Source organism: Lactuca virosa, chromosome 6 (genome assembly GCF_052849685.1).
Source record: "Lactuca virosa cultivar CGN04683 chromosome 6, Lactuca_virosa_CGN04683_v6, whole genome shotgun sequence".
NCBI classification, from domain to species: Eukaryota; Viridiplantae; Streptophyta; class Magnoliopsida; order Asterales; family Asteraceae; genus Lactuca; species Lactuca virosa.
In genome coordinates, this window is record NC_136431.1 from 168,199,179 (window position 1) to 168,219,466 (window position 20,288).

Here is a 20,288-nt window from a genome sequence, read left to right on the forward strand (position 1 = left end):
ACTCCAACTCAACATTCTTAGTCCTCAAGTTTTTTATGACACCAAGATCCTCTTTCGAATCCAACTGTTGCTTCATGGAATAGATGAGGGTTTTGTAGTAACCATCTTCCAGTGCAACATCTTTCCATTCAAAGTAATCACATTTCCTCAGTCTTGTCTGTATCAAACCCACATGAATAAAACATCAAAACACAATGACTGTATAACTGTTAGGGAATACGCAGAACTGTTAGGGAAGCTTACCAAGCTGTTGTTGCAGTTCCAAAAACGTCTGTCGGGGTTAGTGAGCTTCCAACATGTTCGTTCCTTAGCTGGAATATCGCAATCACAGTTGTTAACATCGTCTTTAACAAATACACAAGCAACTTGGAGGCGGTTTCTTGCATTGGACAAGCTCATATACATTGTGTTGAAGAATCGAAGGGGTAAGAAATAAATGAATGAGGTCCAAATCGGGGTTTTTACACATCACTTAACCATGTAAGAACTGTACACCTCTGCGGAGCAGTGTACACCTCTGCAGATCAGTGCACACCTCTGTATAACTGTTAAGGAATACACAGAACTGTTAGGGAATAAAAAAAAGGACTGACAAACAGCTCTGCGGATTACCAAACAACTTTGCGGAATAAGTAATATAAAATCACTTTACCATGTGTATCCTTTCATCGATTCTGTGCCATTTCTTCTTCATTTTATTTTTTTTTGAAAAATTAATCCTTATATTTTCCGTCATAATGGCTACCATACCATGGAGCACTGAGGATAACCTCCGTCTAACTCGTGCATATATTAATATCCACGAGACCACCAGGGTGAATGATCCAAGCTATTGGACTCGTTTAACTTATGTCTTCAACGCTGACCCTCAAACTTCCCCAGAAAACTACCGCAACACCGTTGACATCACATCAAAATGGTATGAATTAAAAACAGAAGTCTTGGTTTTCAACAATCTTTATACCAAAATTGATGACGCACGTCCGGATGAGGAAGTCATCCTGGACACGGTGAAAGCAGAATACATATCCATTAGTGACGGGTTAGAATTCGAGTTTGAAGGCCCTTGGAATCTCTTAAAAGATCTCCCGTATTTTTAATTTGTATTGCGTTTGTAGAAGGATATTTTAATGTAGTTTGTTTTTATTAGGTTATTTATATGCACCGGTTTGGATTACGCTATTTATATGTATTTGGTTTGTATTAGGTTATTTATGAAACCAGTTGACTTAACTTCTACTTTATTCCATAGAACATCAAATACAAAACAGTACAAATACATGGAAAACATACATCAGTAGCAAACATATTACACAAAACATTTCACATAAAAAACCCTTCTACATGAAATACTGGTGGTTCTTAACTAGATTCCAAGCGTCCACAAAAACTACATATACATGGAAACCATACATCAGTAGCAAACATATTACATAAAACATTTCACATAAAAAACCCTTCTACATGAAATACTGGTGGTTCTTAACCAGATTCCAAGAGTCCACATACTCGAAGTCTTTTCCCTCATGCTTGAAAATGTAATGATCTAAAATCATTTCTAGAAGGGCTTCCTCGTTTGAGTAGTAATAATTACTACTATTTTTAAGATGATGATACCATCGATTGAACCATGTGATTTCGTTCTTTAACTCCATCCACTTACTAAGAATATCTACTTATACCCGATATTCTCCTTGTCAAAATGAGAGGTTGAACATACCTGTTATGCGGGTCCTTTCATCACCTCCAAGGTAATCAGGGGTAACCAGTGTTGTTACACCTTCAAAAATATTTAACCAACATCGTATTATAACCATCACCTCTCTTGTCGTCCATGGACGTGGAGTATCGGACGACGATGTTGCATTCGTAGAAGTTGGTGCATTGGAGGCCATTTCTATATTTTTCGATACTGATCCGTAGATGTGTACATTGATCCGCAGATGTGTACACTGATCCGTTGATAACAGTTCTGTGGATTCCCAAACAGTTCTGTGGACTGATATTAAACATAAGTTCATTATTTTTAATCTTTTTTTGTCAAATTTTTTACATAATCACATAAGGTATTAGTGTATTTTAAAAAAAAAATTAATATTAATAAACGAAAATGAACACAAAATAAACGAAAAAACAAAAAAAAATTAAAAAAATCAAAAAACAAAGATTCCGCAGAGCTATTGAGGATCCGCCGAGCCTTTAATGGATCCGCAGAGGGTGCTGTGCGGATCCTTTGGTCATTTTCCGAAATCTGTTTTTTCTTAGTTATTTTGTTCAAACAACCCCTCTTTTTGGTTATTTATCGAATTTTCTCTTGAAAGAATACATTTACATGTGAAGTTTATATGAATAAAAGGACAGGCTGTTTTCTGGGAGTTTCAAACTATAAGTCAACGGTTAGGGCTAGCATGTAGCTTTTTTTATTTTTTATTTTTTTTCTTTTTTATATATTTCAAGTGTTGGTCTATAAAAGAAAATAAAAGGCTAGTTTTGTTTTAGGAGTTGGCTCTCAGTTCTTTTTATCAATATTCCTGTCTCATTTTCTCTACACCTCCAGTATGTTATTGAAATATTCCCAGTATTCTACTCAAGTGTTGGAACAAGAATCCCTGAGAAAGATACTCGAATCATGCATTAGATATTTAAGACTCTCAGTTATCTTTTTATGCGGTATTTCATATTACTTCACAGTCCTATTTCTATCTCGTGATCGCCCCACCATTTCAGTTGCTGATTTGTATGTTTCTTCGCTAAACCAAACCTCTACTTCGTTGACTAACACCACCACAATCTCTATCGACCTCAAATTCCAGAATGAGAATTTGGGGGTAGGGATTTACTACGAAGATCCTCTAAATCTCACCATCACTTATATCCCACAAAACATAACCAATTTCATCACTATTCAAGGGTTTTATCAAGGTAACGGAAAGGTTAATCATATCCAAGTCTCCACCGTGGTTCAAGACATTTTCTCAAACGTTGAACAACATAGAAAACTGGGAGAGAAGCAAGTTTCATTGTTTGGTGCAGGGAAAGTCATTGATTTCATGGTAGATTTAGAGGCCAAAATAAAGTTTAAGTCGATTGAGAACAAAAAGTCAAATCTTATGGTCAGATCTGCTGTGGAGGTCAACGGCAACACTGGGACGTCTGTTCTAAAGACCATTCAAATGAAGTATGCTTCTGGATCGAATAACTGGGGAGCGGTGCAATGGCTACTATTCTTTCCTTTGTTTATTTCATTTATGGTTACTACTTTCATCTCTGCTTTGATCCCTTTACTATTAGTGCTTGTTTTTGTATTTTAATGTTTTAGTGCCTGTTTTTTTATGGTTTGCATTTCTAACCCTTTATATGAGTTTCCTTGTCTTCTTTGTATCATAATGTTTCCGACATAGATTAGATCAAATTCGAGTAATGATATTATCTAAATAAAAGAAATCCTTTGCATAGGGCCTCACCACAGTGTTTGAGTACAATATTGGCTTATTGTCTTTTCCGAGAAAAGTAACCTCCTCCGGTGCCGGGGAGCATGATGACGTCGTTGAGGAAAAAAAATTAAGGCATTTGTAGTTTAGTTCGCATTTAACATTTTTTAGAAAGTAAAAACCCAACAGAAAATTGTATTTCAGAAAAACAATATTCAGTCTTTAAAATTTGATAAAATATATGTTAGATTAAAAAATATTTTTGGTCGTTCATTATAAATCTTTTTTTTTTTTGAAATTTTAAATCCAAAAACAATTTGCTCTTATTCTGAAGTTTCATAACAGTGTTGATCCCTTTGTTTCTTCAACTAACAGTGTAGCAGTTAAATGTCTAAACACCGTCAAATGATCTTTTAAAAAAAGTTAAACGTCTTAAAATGACGTTTTGTTTTTGGATTCTTGGAACACAATGTAAAAATTACTATACCAAAATTTTAATTATCTTTTATTTTCAGATTGGGTTTATAACTTTCTATACGTCCATAATGATATTTTTTATTATAATTTTCTTGTTTATTAATTAAAAATAAAAACTATTTTTTTATGTTTTTCAACGAGCACCACATTACCTAATAATGTACAAGTGGATAGGTTCACGATTGTGATTTCCTTATAAAATAATCCAATATTATTTGTACTTTTATACATATAATTAACCATTGTGTTGGTATATGACACTTAAAATATGAATATCAATTTTATTCCAGGGAAAATGACTTGCGGGCGTAATTATCTTTTTGTCTTGTTTATGTTTAGGTAACTTCATTTTTTTTTGTATATATTTGACCATTTAACTTGTTAAATGTGTTCATATATTACCATTGTCACTGTTAGGAAGTAAAGCGGATAACTAGCAAAACGAAAAGCACACAAGGCACAACATTTAGTTGGTTCGGTCAAGAAGACCTACGTCCACGGGCAGGAGGGGAGTATTCTTTATTTCAAAGCTTTCAACACAAAGGTTACAAGTACAATTACACAGAGATTTGCCTATCACTCTAGAATTCAAAATACAAAACGACCTAGCATGCATCCCTATTTATACTTGAGGGATCAGACCCAAAACCCTAATGGGCCAAACCTATTGGCCCATAGGCCCATGAAGGGTGTGAACGAATCACAATCCACCACGCAACATCTTCTGGAACATTCTTGAGCATTATCATCTTCTAGGCATACTTGGATCAACATGGCACAACAAAGGAATCAATATGGCGCATCATGTACCAAGATGGTCCATGATGGCGCAATAGCTTCTTCATGGTGCAACAACAACCCTAGTTGGCGCAACAAGGATCTAAATGGCGCAAGAGCATCAAGTATGGCGCACAATATCAATCTTGGAGCAACAGCATCACCATGAACAACAGGCACATGCATGGCTCAACAAGACCATACATGGCTCAACAGGAAAACAAGATGGCACAAGAGGAGAACAAGATGGCGCAAGAGCATCCCTCTTGTCTCCCTCCAGAATATCCCGAATAAAATTCAGCCTGAAATCAATGTGCTTCATCTTCTCATGATACACATGATTGACTGTCGCAAGACTCAAAGCACTTTGACTATCACAATACAAGACAGGTTTCTCCACCTTCAGACCAAGACTCTGAATAAGCCCTTACAACCATATCTCCTCCTTTATTCCTTCCTTCATAGACATGTACTCGGATTCAATTATAGACAAAGCAACAGTATCTTGTAACGTTGACTTCCAACTGATGGCACATCTGAATAAAGTGAATATGTAGCACGTCCGCAACCTACGTTTCAACAAGTCACCACCATAATCAGAATCAGCATATCCCACCAAGTCACTCAACGTATTTGCTCCATACACCAGACAAACATCCATCGTTCCCTTCAAGTATCGTAAGATCCACTTTACAGCTTCCCAATGAGTATTCCCTGGATTACTCATAAACCTGCTAACCACACTAACTGCATGAGCCAAATCAGCTCTGGTACATACCATAACATACATGAGACTTCCAACAACACTAGAGTATGGAATCCTGCTCATGTACTTCCTTTCTTCATTAGTAGTGGGTATAGTGCTTGGACCAAGTTTAAAGTGAGTCGCCAAAGGAGTTCCAACTGGCTTGGACTGATCACAGTTGAAGGATTGTAGAACTTTCTCAATATACTTATGTTGAGAAATACAAAACCTCCCTACTTTTCTATCCCTTTGTATCTCCTGTTGGGTTTTGAGCATTCTAACACTCCTATGGTGTACATGCAACCCTTTAAACCTTGGATCTATGTTTTCTCTATTATACATGCAAATATTAAATATTCCAAGGTTTCATCCTAACTACCATATTATGAAGCACCTATACTACAAAGTTCTAGTTAGATGACATACCTTTTGATGTAGCTTGATGTCTTCAAGCTTTAAGAGCTTAGCCCCAATAGTGTGGAAGCCTCAAGTGGAATCACAAATCACCAAAACACCTTGGAAAACATTTAGAGAATGTGGATACTTGGCTCACACTATGAAATCGGTTATTGCCCTCTTTAGTGTATCCACACTAGCCACTAGCATAATTTCATGAACCATAAGACCCTTTATATAGTGTGGAAGATTAGGGTTAAACCCTAATACCCATGACCTTTCATTTCCTATGATCCATGGGTTAAAGCTCCATCGACTATCCATGAAGACTTAGCCCAACCTAAATGAACTTGGCTCACTACACATATATATATCTAAGAGTCCATATTTAATTAGTTCCTTTTGATCACTTAATTAATTATAAATTAATTCTTGATCAATACTAATTAAATAATATGATTATATATTAATATATTAGAACTTATAATATATTAATATAAATCATAAATATACTATTCTCAAAAGACTATCCATATAAATTGTGTCGGTGAAGTGCAACCCAAATGGACCATGCCGGGTCGGGTCAAGTACATACCAACTATAGTTATGGACTTAGACATTAATCCAACAGTCACCCACTTGGATAAGTCTAAAACTATTATTGAGTATAACTTCAAAACCTAACTGGCAATCATAGCTCTTAAAGCCGCTGTCGAACTCTGACCTTGTCAATGACTTGTCCATTAGATAAGGGATCATATATTCCTCCATTCTAGATATCATATGGACTGAGACATCGATTATAATCATTCTCTCTGTCCATTTGTTGTTTCCCGATTTTCGATTTATGATGACTGACTGATTGAACAAATCAAATCAGTCCTGGCTTGGCCAAGCACTCACATGTGTCATCACTAAATCATCGAGGGGCCCACATATATCGCTTTTATCCCGGAGGTAAAAGGAATGGATAAACTTCGACTCATATGGCTTGTTCTACTACTTGTTGAATCATACACAAAGGCACGTTTTATAACATCGAGTTACCAAATGCGTTTTCGTGCAATCAATGTACAACCAACTCATAGTAACAACTCATATCTCTAGGTTTGAAGAATATAAGATATTATCGTCTCATGATCACTCGTGATAAAATCCATGAAGTGATTCAAATGAGCGCGAGTTGAATCCAGTACTCAGAACTTATGAGCACTCATGAGTGTTGTAGCACATCTTTGTACACCAACTTGGAACTCTACAAACCAACCCATGACAGTCTTGATTCATATCTACTTCCAACATATGACCGACTGTGGATGGTTTGAATAACTTAATCATTCAGGAAGAGCGACTTAGTTATTCTGGAAGTCAAAACATGCAAAGTGAAACACAAGAATAAATGAATCAAATATGGTATCAAACCCTATGAATATAAATAAACACTTTTATTTATCACCATACTGATTACTCATTATTCATTGTTTCGGTTTTATCAACTTTATACTTGAATTAAAAACACTAGTTATCCCATGCTCCAAGCATGTACACTATGTTTTTCTTAAACAATAGCTTTGCAATACACCAAGTATGCACTCTATGTTTGTCTATGATCCTTACTTTATGAAATAAACCAATTGAACATAATTTCAATGATTCTAATTTCACACTCCCAAATCCTTATCGAAAAATGTGAGAATTTCAAATTCCTATCATTTATCGAAATCTGTTTAGATTTTAAACTTATATGCACTGACCCTCCTGTAATGAATATGTACAAAGTCACAAAGACTTGTCAACAGTCATTATAAGGTATTCCAATGGAGATCAACTCCATGGAAACTAAGTCTCATATTCAAAGTACATTGCTTTGGACATTCTTCTTGCATTAAGTTTTCTAATCTTACACAGATAACTTCCACCTATGGAGACAACTCCATATTCTCATTTTGACTATCACTTCTGAATAAGAGATGCCTCTTTTCAGAATATGTCAATATGGTCCTTCCAAAATTAGCACTATACTTCCAACTGTCCCTGAGCAACCAATCTTTGGTAAACCTCAGATTGTCCTCGACAATTGCTTAATCATTTTAGTCATATCTAATTGTAGACCTTTTCCCTTCTTAATGCCTCTGGGCATTTGGAAAAATTTAGAAATGACAAATATTATAGCACATGCAATCGATCCTGTACCCAAAGCAAATTGTACACGATTCATGATGTCTCACATAAAGACATGACTCTAGACCAGTCTTTTGCTACAATATTTTTATTTGCCATATTTTCAAAATTTGACTATGAAGAGGGATGCCGTAATCATAATCAAATTTTGAGAACGCAATATATAGAATTTCCTTAAGTTGAACCAATCCAACATGAAATTCATATATATATATTCTTGACTAAGGATGATTAAGGTCTCAATCTAAGCCTTTAGAACTGAAATGAAGTATATCCTCTCCCTTAATTATAGCAAAACAACTTTTTCAATCCCTGCAGCCTCACGAATTGAAACTTTTGTTTTCTATAATTAACATTTCTAACTTGCAACACTAACAATAATTATCATGCTCCCACTAACATGATGATTATTAGCATAACACTTATGCTCCCACTAGCTTTGACATGTACTCAGAAATCAGCTGGACTTCTAGAAATCAATACTTTATTGACTTTCTTACCAAAGTTCAGATTTCTGATACGAGATGCTTTGATAAAACTTTATCAAAATCATACACCTTTCCTTAGAAAGCATGCATGTGTGTCTAAACAATTTCAGAACTATGAAAAGGGATGCCGTAATCATAGTCTCAACTGTTTAGACCTTTTGCCATCTGCTTCAAATCTACTTGGTGGAAGTGTTTCCTCACCATCATTTTCATGAATCGGAGAGAAACCTTATGGCCCTTAGATTTTATGGTGTATGTGTTCTTATCCATGTGAATCATCAAAACCATAGTCACAAGACAAGGATAATGACAAATCCAAACTCATATGGACTGAACTTATGCAATCTTAACTTCTTGCCACCTGGCAGTACAGGGCCTGCCATTGCTTCCAAGTTGTTATGCAACCAATTGAGAACTTTCAGAACTCCTATGCAAAGCCAACTTTAACTGAAATGGGCACAGAATATGTCAACACGATAGGTTATAAACCTCAAGTCGTGTGCTAGTGAAGAACCTCAGGTTTTATTCTTGATTAGTTCTTGAAATTCTTTTTAGGATCTTTAAGACTCCCACTATCCTCTTGACATATAAGACTATCTTGCCAAATATTCAAGAGATAGTGCGGATTCTTTATCAAGACAAACACTTCACACAATTGGCCTTAGTTGGTCTTTGTTTTATCCAAAACATCACAACTTACCAATTTCAAATGTACAAGAGTAGGACACTTTTACTCTTACATTTTACAAGTGTTTTAAACCTTTCTTTAAGATATGTCACTCAAGTTACAATCTTGGAGTATGACTCTAAGAATTGTTTTGGAACGAAGTATGACTCATCTTCCTGATCTAACCATTTCAACAATTCATGACTCCTCTTCTTAGTCATAATAATGCACTAAGATGACCTTTAAAGGACTAATTGTGATATGATTTCTAAATCATTAAGATGATCACAAACATGATACTAAAGTACTCTCTCATCTTTTCAGATTTGAGAAACTTTTATCTTTCTGCCTAATTTGATTCTTCCCATTCGTTCTGCCATACATTGAGACTTTTCCAATGTTTTAGAATTATACTTAAACTTGTAAGTGTAACCATATTTACTAAACATTAGTAAATCAAATAGTCTTAACGAGCTTTGTGGTGGACATGACCAGTGCACAAGAATGTGTACTCGATCCCTTTAGTCCTTCACTTGACTCACACATCCATGTGAACAAGTAATTAGTCATGATTTTCCAATGCTTGAAAGTTCTCATTCATCATACTATTCAACTTGCATGATTTCAAGTTTCGGTCCAATTGAAACTTGGGTGATGAGGAACTTTCCTGATTTGGTAAATTTAGACACTACCACAAATGAAAGAATCAAATCCATTTTCCAATATTGCTGTCAGTGGAATCATATAAGCAACAATTTTCCACAAATTCCATTGTAAGGATACTTCAAATAAATAAAATTAAACAATTTTCTTTTATTGTAAAACTTTGCGGAAAAACTTATCCTTACAATCCACATGGAAAATTGTTGTTATTTATTCCTTAGCAATATATCATAACTTCTTATGCAACTGCTCAAAATTCTGATGCGATCGAAATCCACCTTCGCGATCAGAATCAACATATACTTCCTTTAAGATTTCTCTCTATTCTTTGATTCTTAAAACATCAACATGTGACCCAGTCACATCATGTAATGAGGATCTCAGAATAGAACTTAACAGAGTTAGATAATGGGTTCTACCTGATGTAGAGTCAAACTTATTGACTTTAACATCCTTAGGTAAATTTGGCAGCTTTGCAATCAACGCCCCTTCCTTTGGCAAAATAAACATATGGACCCTTTGGTAATGGGACTATCTCAGACTTAGCCTTTCTCTTTACCATTTGGTCAACCGGGTTGACTATGGTCCATCCCTTTCCATTGGGAAGAGAATGTTTTTTCTGGATTTCCAGTGTCACCATTGTTATTGTCCATAAAGTTTTTGGGAAGTTGATCTTCTAATCAAATTTGCTTTATTATCGTTCCAAATCATTGCTGATTCAGCAGCACCAAGCAAATAGATATGATCATTAAGGTTCATGTCATAGTCTGTTTCATAGTAGTCCCAAAGGAACTCACTATGTGACTTAGAAAGTGATTGAACATCCAACTTTCTCAAGACTTTGACACCCAACTCTCCCGGCTTGTCAATATGTGACTTCATCTCTAAGATGTGATCACACATAGACCTTGCTTGCCATTAGGGCTTGAGTGACCTTGAACTTGTGGGTTAGGGAGAATAATTGGAGGAGGTGGAGGAAGAGAAGTATGACTTCCATGAGCCAAACTCGGGAAGTCATATTCATTAGGAAAGCTTGGTTTGGGAAGATCATTGTTGTCTAAACCAGACATCAACAACGGGAGAAATTCACGTAAAGTTGATTTAAGTCCTAAATATAACACCCAATATGATATATTAAGGCTAGGACCCAACAAACTATTTTATAACTTGGAAGAGGGATGCCGTAATCCAAGCTATAAAATATTTGAAGGTAGGTGAATGACGATTCACCAATTTCCACCAAGATAAACGAAATGTATTATTAGGTTTTGAAACTCATAGATTCTTTTGAGATTCATTGAACTTTTCAATGACATGTTTCAATCTCGAGTGTGCCCTTCAGGTTTTGTGACTGGGATGCCGAGGATCAGAAAACAAGGTGTGAAGTAACCATGCAAATATACTTGGTACCCTTAATATTTACCCCTCAATCGATGTGTCGGTTAACCACACACGCTCCAACGATACTATGATAAACATTAAGTTACCCTTTGCCTACCTTGTTAAGTCCAGGTTAGTGTGCCGGTTAACCACACACGCTCCACTAATAGCTTAAACAAAGTGCAAAGTGTAATTTCATGGATTAGCACCTTATTCACATTTTCCTAAGTAACTAAGATTGGGAATTTATAAAAAGTTTAGTTACTTAGTATTTATCATTAATACTTTTAATGAAGGGAGAATTATAGTCCTTGTCCTACCTGTTCGGCTAACGACCCTCCACCAGTCAAGGAAGCGGTGGGTGAGAGTGGACACCCATTAAACTGCCATTTTATAGGCAGTAACCTTATACTCCCCTTATAGACCGGCTTCGTGAATGAGGCCTACTAATGGTAAGACGACTTGCTCTTATACATATAATATATTAAACTTTTAATATTATAATAGTATAAGGGTGTATTTTAGACATTTAAAATACTTGGTGGTTTAATCTATTAATTAAACTATACTCTTAATTTAATTAAGTTTAAACCATGTCATTATGGAATTATTAATTCTCTTTTAATTAAACACTTTATTTATCTTTTGATAAAGTCCATAAGAGTTAATTGAATTATTCAATAAAAACATCATAATTCCAATTATTAAATTCAAAATTAAAACCATTTAATTAATTGTTTAAGTTATGAACCCAAGAGTTTTAGAATTCAATTCTTTTTTTTTTATCATAAAAAAACTTTTTCCAAATTTCAAAACTTGAGGGCAAGTTTTGTAACTCTTGAAAACTTTTGGATTCCATAACTTATGGAGTTAAATACTTGTTTTATGATGAAACTTTTCATGTTCCATAACTTAAGAACAAGTTATGGAATTCTTTAAAACATTAAGACCAAGTTTTGTAACTCCATAAAAAACTTTGAATCAATTTTTTTAAAAACCTTTTCATATCCATAACTTATGGAGGTTTCAAAAAACTCTTTAGATCAAACTTTTAAAAGTAATAAAATAATCATATCATTTTATCTTTTACTAAATTTGACCTAATTCAACTCATATAGCAAATGATTCAAATTTTACAAATAATTAGTTTTTCACAAAAACAAGTAATTATCTTAAAATTTGACAAACGTCATGTTTTTTTCTTTTTTTTCCAACTTTGAAAATAAAACATTTGCATAAATAATATAACAGAAAACAACCCATGGCTCTGATACCACTGTTGGGTTTTGAGAATTCTAACACTCCTATGGTGTACATGCAACCCTATAAACCTTGGATCTATGTTTTCTCTATTATACATGCAAATATTAAATATTCCAAGGTTTCATCCTAACTAGCATATTATGAAGCACCTATACTACAAAGTTCTAGTTAGATGACATACCTTTTGATGTAGCTTGATGTCTTCAAGCTTTAAGAGCTTAGCCCCAATAGTGTGGAAGCCTCAAGTGGAATCACAAATCACCAAAACACCTTGGAAAACCTTTAGAGAATATGGATACTTGGCTCACACTATGAAATCGGTTATTGCCCTCTTTAGTGTATCCACACTTGCCAGTAGCATAATTTCATGAACCATAAGACCCTTTATATAGTGTGGAAGATTAGGGTTAAACCCTAATACCCATGACCTTTCATTTCCTAGGATCCATGGGTTAAAGCTCCATGGACTATCCATGAAGACTTAGCCCAACCTAAATGAACTTGGCTCACTATATATATATATATATATATATATATATATATATATATATATATATATATATATATATATATATATATATCTAAGAGTCCATATTTAATTAGTTCCTTTTGATCACTTAATTAATTATAAATTAATTCTTGATCAATACTAATTAAATAATATGATTATATATTAATATATTAGAACTTATAATATATTAATATAAATCATAAATATACTATTCTCAAAAGACTATCCATATAAATTGTGTCGGTGAAGTGCAACCCAAATGGACCATGCCGGGTCGGGTCAAGTACATACCAACTATAGTTATGGACTTAGACATTAATCCAACATCTCCATCCCCAGTATCTTCTTTGCTGCTCCCAAATCCTTCATCTCAAACTCATTCTTCAGGGTCGCCTTCAAGTCATTTATTCCAACCATATCTTTGGCTGCGATGAGCATATAATCAACATATATCAACATATATATGTACGAATCTGGTGACAATTCCTTTGAGTAAGCACAATTGTCAAACTGGTTCCGAGTGTAGCCATTCGAGATCATGAATCATTTAAATCTCTTGTACCATTGTTGTGGAGACTGCTTCAAACCATACAGGGATTTATTCAGCAAACATACATGGTCCTTCTTAGCATCAAGGAATCCTTCTGGCTGGGACATATAAATCTTCTCTTCTAAATTTCCATGAAGAAATGCAGTTTTCACATCAAGCTATTTAAGCTCCAAATCAAATGCACTCACCATCGCCAAAAGAACCGGAATTGTCTTGTGCTTCACGACCGGTGAGAACACCTCGTGATAATCAATTCCTTCTTTCTGAGAGAACCCTTTTACCACCAACCTTGCCTTGAACCTAGCAGCTTCAACTCCTGGTATTCCTTCCTTCTTAAAGATCCACTTGCATCCCACTGGCTTTGCTCCCTTTGGTAATGGAATAAGATCCAATGTTTCATTCTTCTGTAATGATTGCATTTCTTCATTCATGACCATCAACCAGTCATTTGTTTCTTTACTCGCCACGACCTCTTTATACGATTGAGGCTCATCGGTGTCAATGTCTTATCTAGTTGCTAAGGCAAAAGCAATGGAGTCAAGTTCACCTGAATTCACACATCCCACATATCTGTCAGGTTGTCGAATAACCCTCTTCGATCTTCTCTTTCTTATAGATTCAGACCCATCATCTTTCCCGACATCAGCACCACTGGACGAAGATCCCATGTGTTGCTCTTCGGTTTCATCTTGTCTAGGCTGTTCACTACCGCCTTACTATTTGTCACTTATCACAACTCTGTCTGGAGTTTGAGATGCAAACTCTACCTTCTGGCTAGCACCCTGATCTTTGTTCCCTGCTTGACTTGTTTCACATCCTCCCTTGTTACCCATGGCATATTCATCAAGGTCACATCTCTGCTCATGATAAATTTAGGAGTTCTTCCTTCTTCTGTACACCACAGTCAATAACCTTTTACTCCTGCCACATATCCTAGAAATATGCACTTCATTGCCTTTGGATCAAGTTTACCATCATTCACATGAGCGTATGCGGGGCATCCAAATATATGTAAATCAGAATAGTCATAGGGTTTCCCGGACCATACGTCTTGAGGAGTCTTTAAGTCTATTGCAGTTGATGATGATCTGTTCACCAGATATCATGTAGTGTTAAATGCTTCCACCCAAAATTTCTTGGATAAGTTAGTAAATATCCGCATGCACCTTGCACGCTGCATGAGTGTTTGGTTCATACGTTCTGCCAATCCTTTTTGCTGTTGTGTGTGTCGTATAATGCGGTGCCTCACTATACCTTCTGCCGTGCAGAAATTATCAAATGGAGCATTGCAGAACTCCAACCTATTGTCATTCCTTAGAGTCTTGACCTGTTTTCAAGTCCTTTTCTCAACCATGGTCTTCCACTCCTTGAACTTCCCAAACACCTCATCCTCCGTCTTCAGAAAGTACAACCAAACCTTCCTTGAATAGTTATCAATGAACGTCACAAAGTATGAGCATCCTCCTTAAGACTTCACTGGTGCATGACCCCATAGACCTGAGTGAGCATACTTCAGGATTTCATTGCTTGTGTGTTGACTGATACCGAACATTACTTTGCGATGCTTTCCCTTGACGCAAGCTTCACAAAACTTTATCTTTCCAGTAGCCCCTCCACCAAACAGTCCTTGTTTACTTAGAACTGACATGCCCTTCTCACTCATGTGCCCCAAACTATGATGCCACAACTCTATCTTGTCATCACATTCATTCCAGGATTGGTAGATAGACACCGTTCCCATAACCGCACTGCCTTCTAGGATATAGATCCCTCCACGATTCATCTTCCCTTTCATTATAACCAGAGACACTTTGGTCACTTTGACCCAGTCACCTTCACCAACGTACCTCATCCGATTCTTAGCCAATGTGCCAAGAGAAATTAGATTCTTCCAAAGTTCTGGAACGTACCAGCAATCTAACTTCCTGACCATGCCATCATGCATCTTGATCTGCATCACTACCTTTGATACTGCTCACTGTTAGATGCCATTTTATGCATCTTTTAGGGTAGTTTTCATTATTATTTAGTATCATATTTTGTACATTTGCATTTCATTTACTTAAATAATGTTCAGCTCATGTAATTCGTAAGAATTCCCGTACTGCTCATGTTTTTCTGTCAATTTCAGATAGTTTGAGTGGAGCAGTGCTTTGGGAGCAGTTGGATGCGTGTTTGGAGCTTAAAATGGAGCTTGGAACTTATGGAGTATGTTGTGGAATGATTGGAAGATGCTTTGGTCAAGAAACATTCGATTGAATTGATCGCACGAAGATAGAATTTGCAATATAAAGTTAAAGGATGTTGCTGGCAACTTTGACCCCTTGTCAGTATTTTACCGATTGATGCAATTCAAAATGATTTGAAAAGTAGACGAAATTTCGGACGTCTTAGGCACAACATGCGATCGCAACTATGGTCCATGCGATCACATGGATCCTTAATACGATCGCAAGTTAGGTCGCAACTTGGATTCAAGGTTTTTCAGTGCCAAAAATTCATCCGGAAGTGAAAAATGAAAACCTGTGATCGCAGGTTGTGTACATGCGATCACAGATTGGCCAAAAAGTGCCAAAATAGCATCCTACTTCAATAAAAAGGCACGAGACGCGTTTTCTTCAAAACCTGCGATCGCAGGTTGTGTACATGCGATCACATGCGCGTCGTTTTTGCTGTTGGACATATAAATAGACCCTGATCGCTGTAACCGAAGTTGGCGATTCCAGAGGTACCAGACGACGAAAATACGATTTTGGAGCCGTTTTTTCTCCGATTTCAACGATTTCTGAAGATCTGAAGACTGTGGATCATCTCCTTCAAGTAGATTAGTAAGATTAGTTGTTTGATGTCTCTTTTCATTTATTTTTATCAGATTTTAGCTATGTCTGGCTAAAACATTAGTTTTCAGTTCTGCAAAGATGAGTACTTTTCATGTGATTGATCATTAGATCTGGTTTTTTATTTGTGCTTCTATCTAGATTCTTCAGTTTTGTTTTTAATGAATGTTTGATTTTAATTCTTGTTAGTCTGATCACCTAGCTAGGATTTTATCATTCCAGTTAACCAGTTAATAGAATCCGTAATTGTTCTTCTCAACTGGTAAAAGTAACAAGTATCAGATTGGTTCCGTTTTGGGATTTAACTCTGATATAAACTATAAAAATCATATCTTTACACTTCCGAGCTTGTGAGAAGTATTGGGTATTTCTTGGAATTTTACAAAGAACTTAATGCAACTTTTCTAATCTTAATTAAGAGCTTGTTTGATTAGACCGTAAAAAGTTAGGGTTAATTTAAGAGCTTGTTTTGATTAACTAGTTTAGGTAAAAAATAAATTACTAGATCTTGTTAGTTTTTCTCAGTATCAACTTAGATAGAACGCATCTCAAATAATCAAATATGGATCAGTTGCATGATTACGAAAGTCACAGCAGAACTGGAATTATTTTTAATATCGATTTTCGTTTCATTTAATATCACTGCATTTTTAGTTTTTAGTTTAATCAAAAAACTACCCCTTTTATAATTTCTGTTTTTACTAGATGTGTGTGATGCAAAAAGGCATTGACCATTAGGTTGTGTCCCTGAGGATTCAACCTTGCTTCCCTGTGCTATATTTTTAGTGCATTCCAAGCAGTGATAAATTTATTTGTTTAATACGTGTGCGACAGCGTGTTAACAAATTGGAGCCGTTGCCGGGGACACGGTGCCTTCTAATAGTTTATGCCAAGAATTTTTCGTTCAGGTACACCTTTAGTTTTTGATCCAGAAATTGAGTGAACTACAAGGAGACTGAGGAAAGAAGCAACCAGAAAGAAACGATCAGTTGGTCTCTTTGGTTTATCATCTTCCATACCCTCAGAAGCCTCCACACCACAACGCACTCCCTTGTGGAACGATATAGATACGATTTTTCCAAAAGTACCCCCATCATCACCTCAAAATAGCCCATATAAAACTTATTCCCCACCCTCTTCCATTAAAATGAAATCAAAGACTCTTCAGAAACTGAATCTGAAGACTTAGTTATGAATGGAGATGAAGCAGAAAAGACCCTTAGAGAGTGGGCCACTCAAGAGGTCAACCAACAGCCCCTTTGCATTACATTTCTAGAAGCCCAAAACTTCAAACTTAAATCTGGGCTGATTCATCTTCTTCCCACTTTCAGAGGATTGGAAAACGAAGACCCACATAAATTCCTCAAGGAATTTCATGTGGTTTGTTCAGGAATGAAGCCTCATGCTGTCATAGAGGACCAGATAAAGTTAAGGGCATTCCCCTTTTCGCTTCAAGATTCTGCAAGAGAATGGTTATATGAACTCCCATCTAGTTCCATCACCACTTGGACAGAGCTCGCGAAGCTGTTCTTAGAGAAATATTTTCCAGAAATGCGAGTCTCCAGTCTCAGAAGAGAAATCCTTGGTATCAAATAAGGAAAAAGAGAAGCTACATACCTACTGGGAGAGATTCAAGAAGTTGTTGGTCCGTTGCCCCCAACATGGAATTAGTGATTACCAGCTCTATAACTATTTCTGTGAAGGTCTGACACCCATGGAAATACGCCTTATAAATGCTTCCAGTGGTGGTTGTTTGGGTGATATGACACCAACTGAAATCAGAGAGCTGATCGAAAAGCTGGCAATCGAGTCTAAACACTCTGGAAACGAAGAGAAGTGGTATCCAGATCAAACAAGGGGTGTCAAGGAAGTCAACAATGTTCATCTGGAAGCTCAGATATCTGAATTGACGAAAGTTTTTCTGCTCCTGACCAAAGAAAAAGCAGCTGCACAGAAACAATGTGGGATTTGCTTGAAGAGTTATCACCCTACTGACATGTGCCCAATATTGTAAGAGGATACAGTTCCAGTAAAAGTTGTCGGGGGCTACCACCAGAATTTTCAGAATAATTATCAGCAAAAACAACAATTTCAGCCTCCACCCGAATTTCAACAGCAACAAAATTTTTAGCAACCGGGTTTTCAGCAGACAAATTTTCATCAAAATTCTCACTTTCAAACCAACTTTCAGAACTCGAATTTCCAGAATCAAAACTTCCAACATCAACCCAGTAGCTCCAGTGTGGCCTTAGAAGATATAGTAAAAAGTCTTGCCACGAGCACCCAAGCATTCCAGACCGAGACTAGAGCTAGTATCAAGAATCCGGAGCAACAGGTGTCTCAACTTGCCACTTCTGTGGGTCGTTTGGAGTCTCAAGGAAAGTTACCAGGGCATACTGAAAACAATCCAAAGCATAATGTGATTGCTATTTTCTTGAGAAGCGGGAAAACATATGAAGGCCCAAGCTCATCTATACCAGAAAACAAAGATGAAGAAGAGTTTGAAGAGGTTCTGATAGAAGAAGGAGATGTGGAAGGGATAGAAAAAGAATATGAAGATGAAGAGTTTGAAGAGGTGTTGGTTGAAAAAGGATCTGAAAATTTGGAAGAAAAAGAAACTCCAACACTACCCAAGCCAATTCTAAAGGAGTACAAGCCATTACCTCCATTCCCATCAAGACTAAAGAGTACGGAGCGCGAAAGAGATGATGAAGATATCATGGAAATTTTCCGCAAGGTTGAGGTAAATATCCCATTTTTAGATATTATCCAACATATCCCTCGTTATGCTAAGTTTCTTAAAAATTTATGTGTTTCTAAGAAAAAAATGAAATTTAATGAAATTGTGAAAGCTGGCAAAAATGTATCCTCTATTTTACAAAAAGGTTTGCCTCCAAAGTGCAAGGATCCGGGGATTTTCTTAGTTCCTTATAACTTTGGGAGCCTTGATTTTCCAAAAGCCATGCTTGATCTAGGAGCTTCAGTCAATGTCCTTCCCTATTCTGTTTTTGAAAAATAAAAAATGGGAACTTTACAAAAGACCGGGACAATTATACAATTGGATGACCACTCGACAGTACACCCAAAAGGTGTACTGGAGGATGTTCTTGTCCAAGTGGATAATCTGATTTTTCCTGCTGATTTTTATATATTAGACATGGGAAACTTGGACACTTCTGATGCAAGCTCTATTATTTTTGGAAGACATTTTATGAAAACTGCAAAAACAAAAATTGATGTTTTTGGTGGTACACTTTCAATGGAGTTTGATGAGGAAGTTGTGAACTTTAAAATTAATAATGATGACTTTCCTTCTGAAAATATTTCTGTCAATTATATGGGTACCAGCAGTCCTTTGTCTGAGGGTTGCTGTGAGTTTTCTAATGTCTCTGTGCAAGAAAATTTTTTAGACAAGAATTCATCTAATAATATATCCAAGGAGCTGACAGAAGATAAGCTTGGGGAGGTGGAAGAGGTTGAGCTGAATTCTGCTACGGAAGAAGAATCAGATAAAAATATGAAAAGAAAAAAACTTTTTGAAAAATAAAAGGTGGAAGTGGTTATTTCAGATACGAAGTTGAAAAGAAGAAAGTTTAAAGAAAAGAATGAGGAGATTTCTAGGAAGAAAAAGAAGATCAGAAAGAAAAAGAAGTCTAATCAACCGAAAGAGTTATCTGATAACTATTTGGAGTCTTTCCAGTTTGCTGAACAAGTTCCAGATCCACCCATATTGCCATATTTGAAGGGATCTGGAGTCACAAGGAAAATAGTTGAGCTTCAGAAAAGTCCCAACGACACCAGTTAATAATCTGGTTGGGCAAAGTCGAGCCAACAACTTTAAAAATGGGCGGCTTTCCGGGAGGAAAACCGATGAGTAGTTTTTATTTTATTTTTTGCTTTCAAAAAAGAGATGGTCGTAGAT

The 20,288-nt window shown here is 36.1% G+C and overlaps 1 protein-coding gene and 1 non-coding gene across 2 annotated transcripts; one reads left to right on the plus strand and one right to left on the minus strand.

Annotated features, from left to right (window-relative positions):
- The first annotated feature begins 17,557 nt into the window (after positions 1-17,557).
- LOC145122061 (uncharacterized) lies at positions 17,558-19,385 on the plus strand. The gene is made up of 3 exons (XM_079057735.1): positions 17,558-17,951; positions 18,070-18,281; positions 18,558-19,385. The coding sequence occupies exons 1-3, from the start codon at positions 17,558-17,560 to the stop codon at positions 19,383-19,385; spliced, it is 1,434 nt and encodes a 477-aa protein (XP_078913861.1).
- LOC145122876 (small nucleolar RNA R71) lies at positions 17,930-18,034 on the minus strand. The gene has a single exon (XR_013714776.1). It is a non-coding gene; the product is annotated as a small nucleolar RNA R71 (small nucleolar RNA).
- Positions 19,386-20,288: the final 903 nt, after the last annotated feature.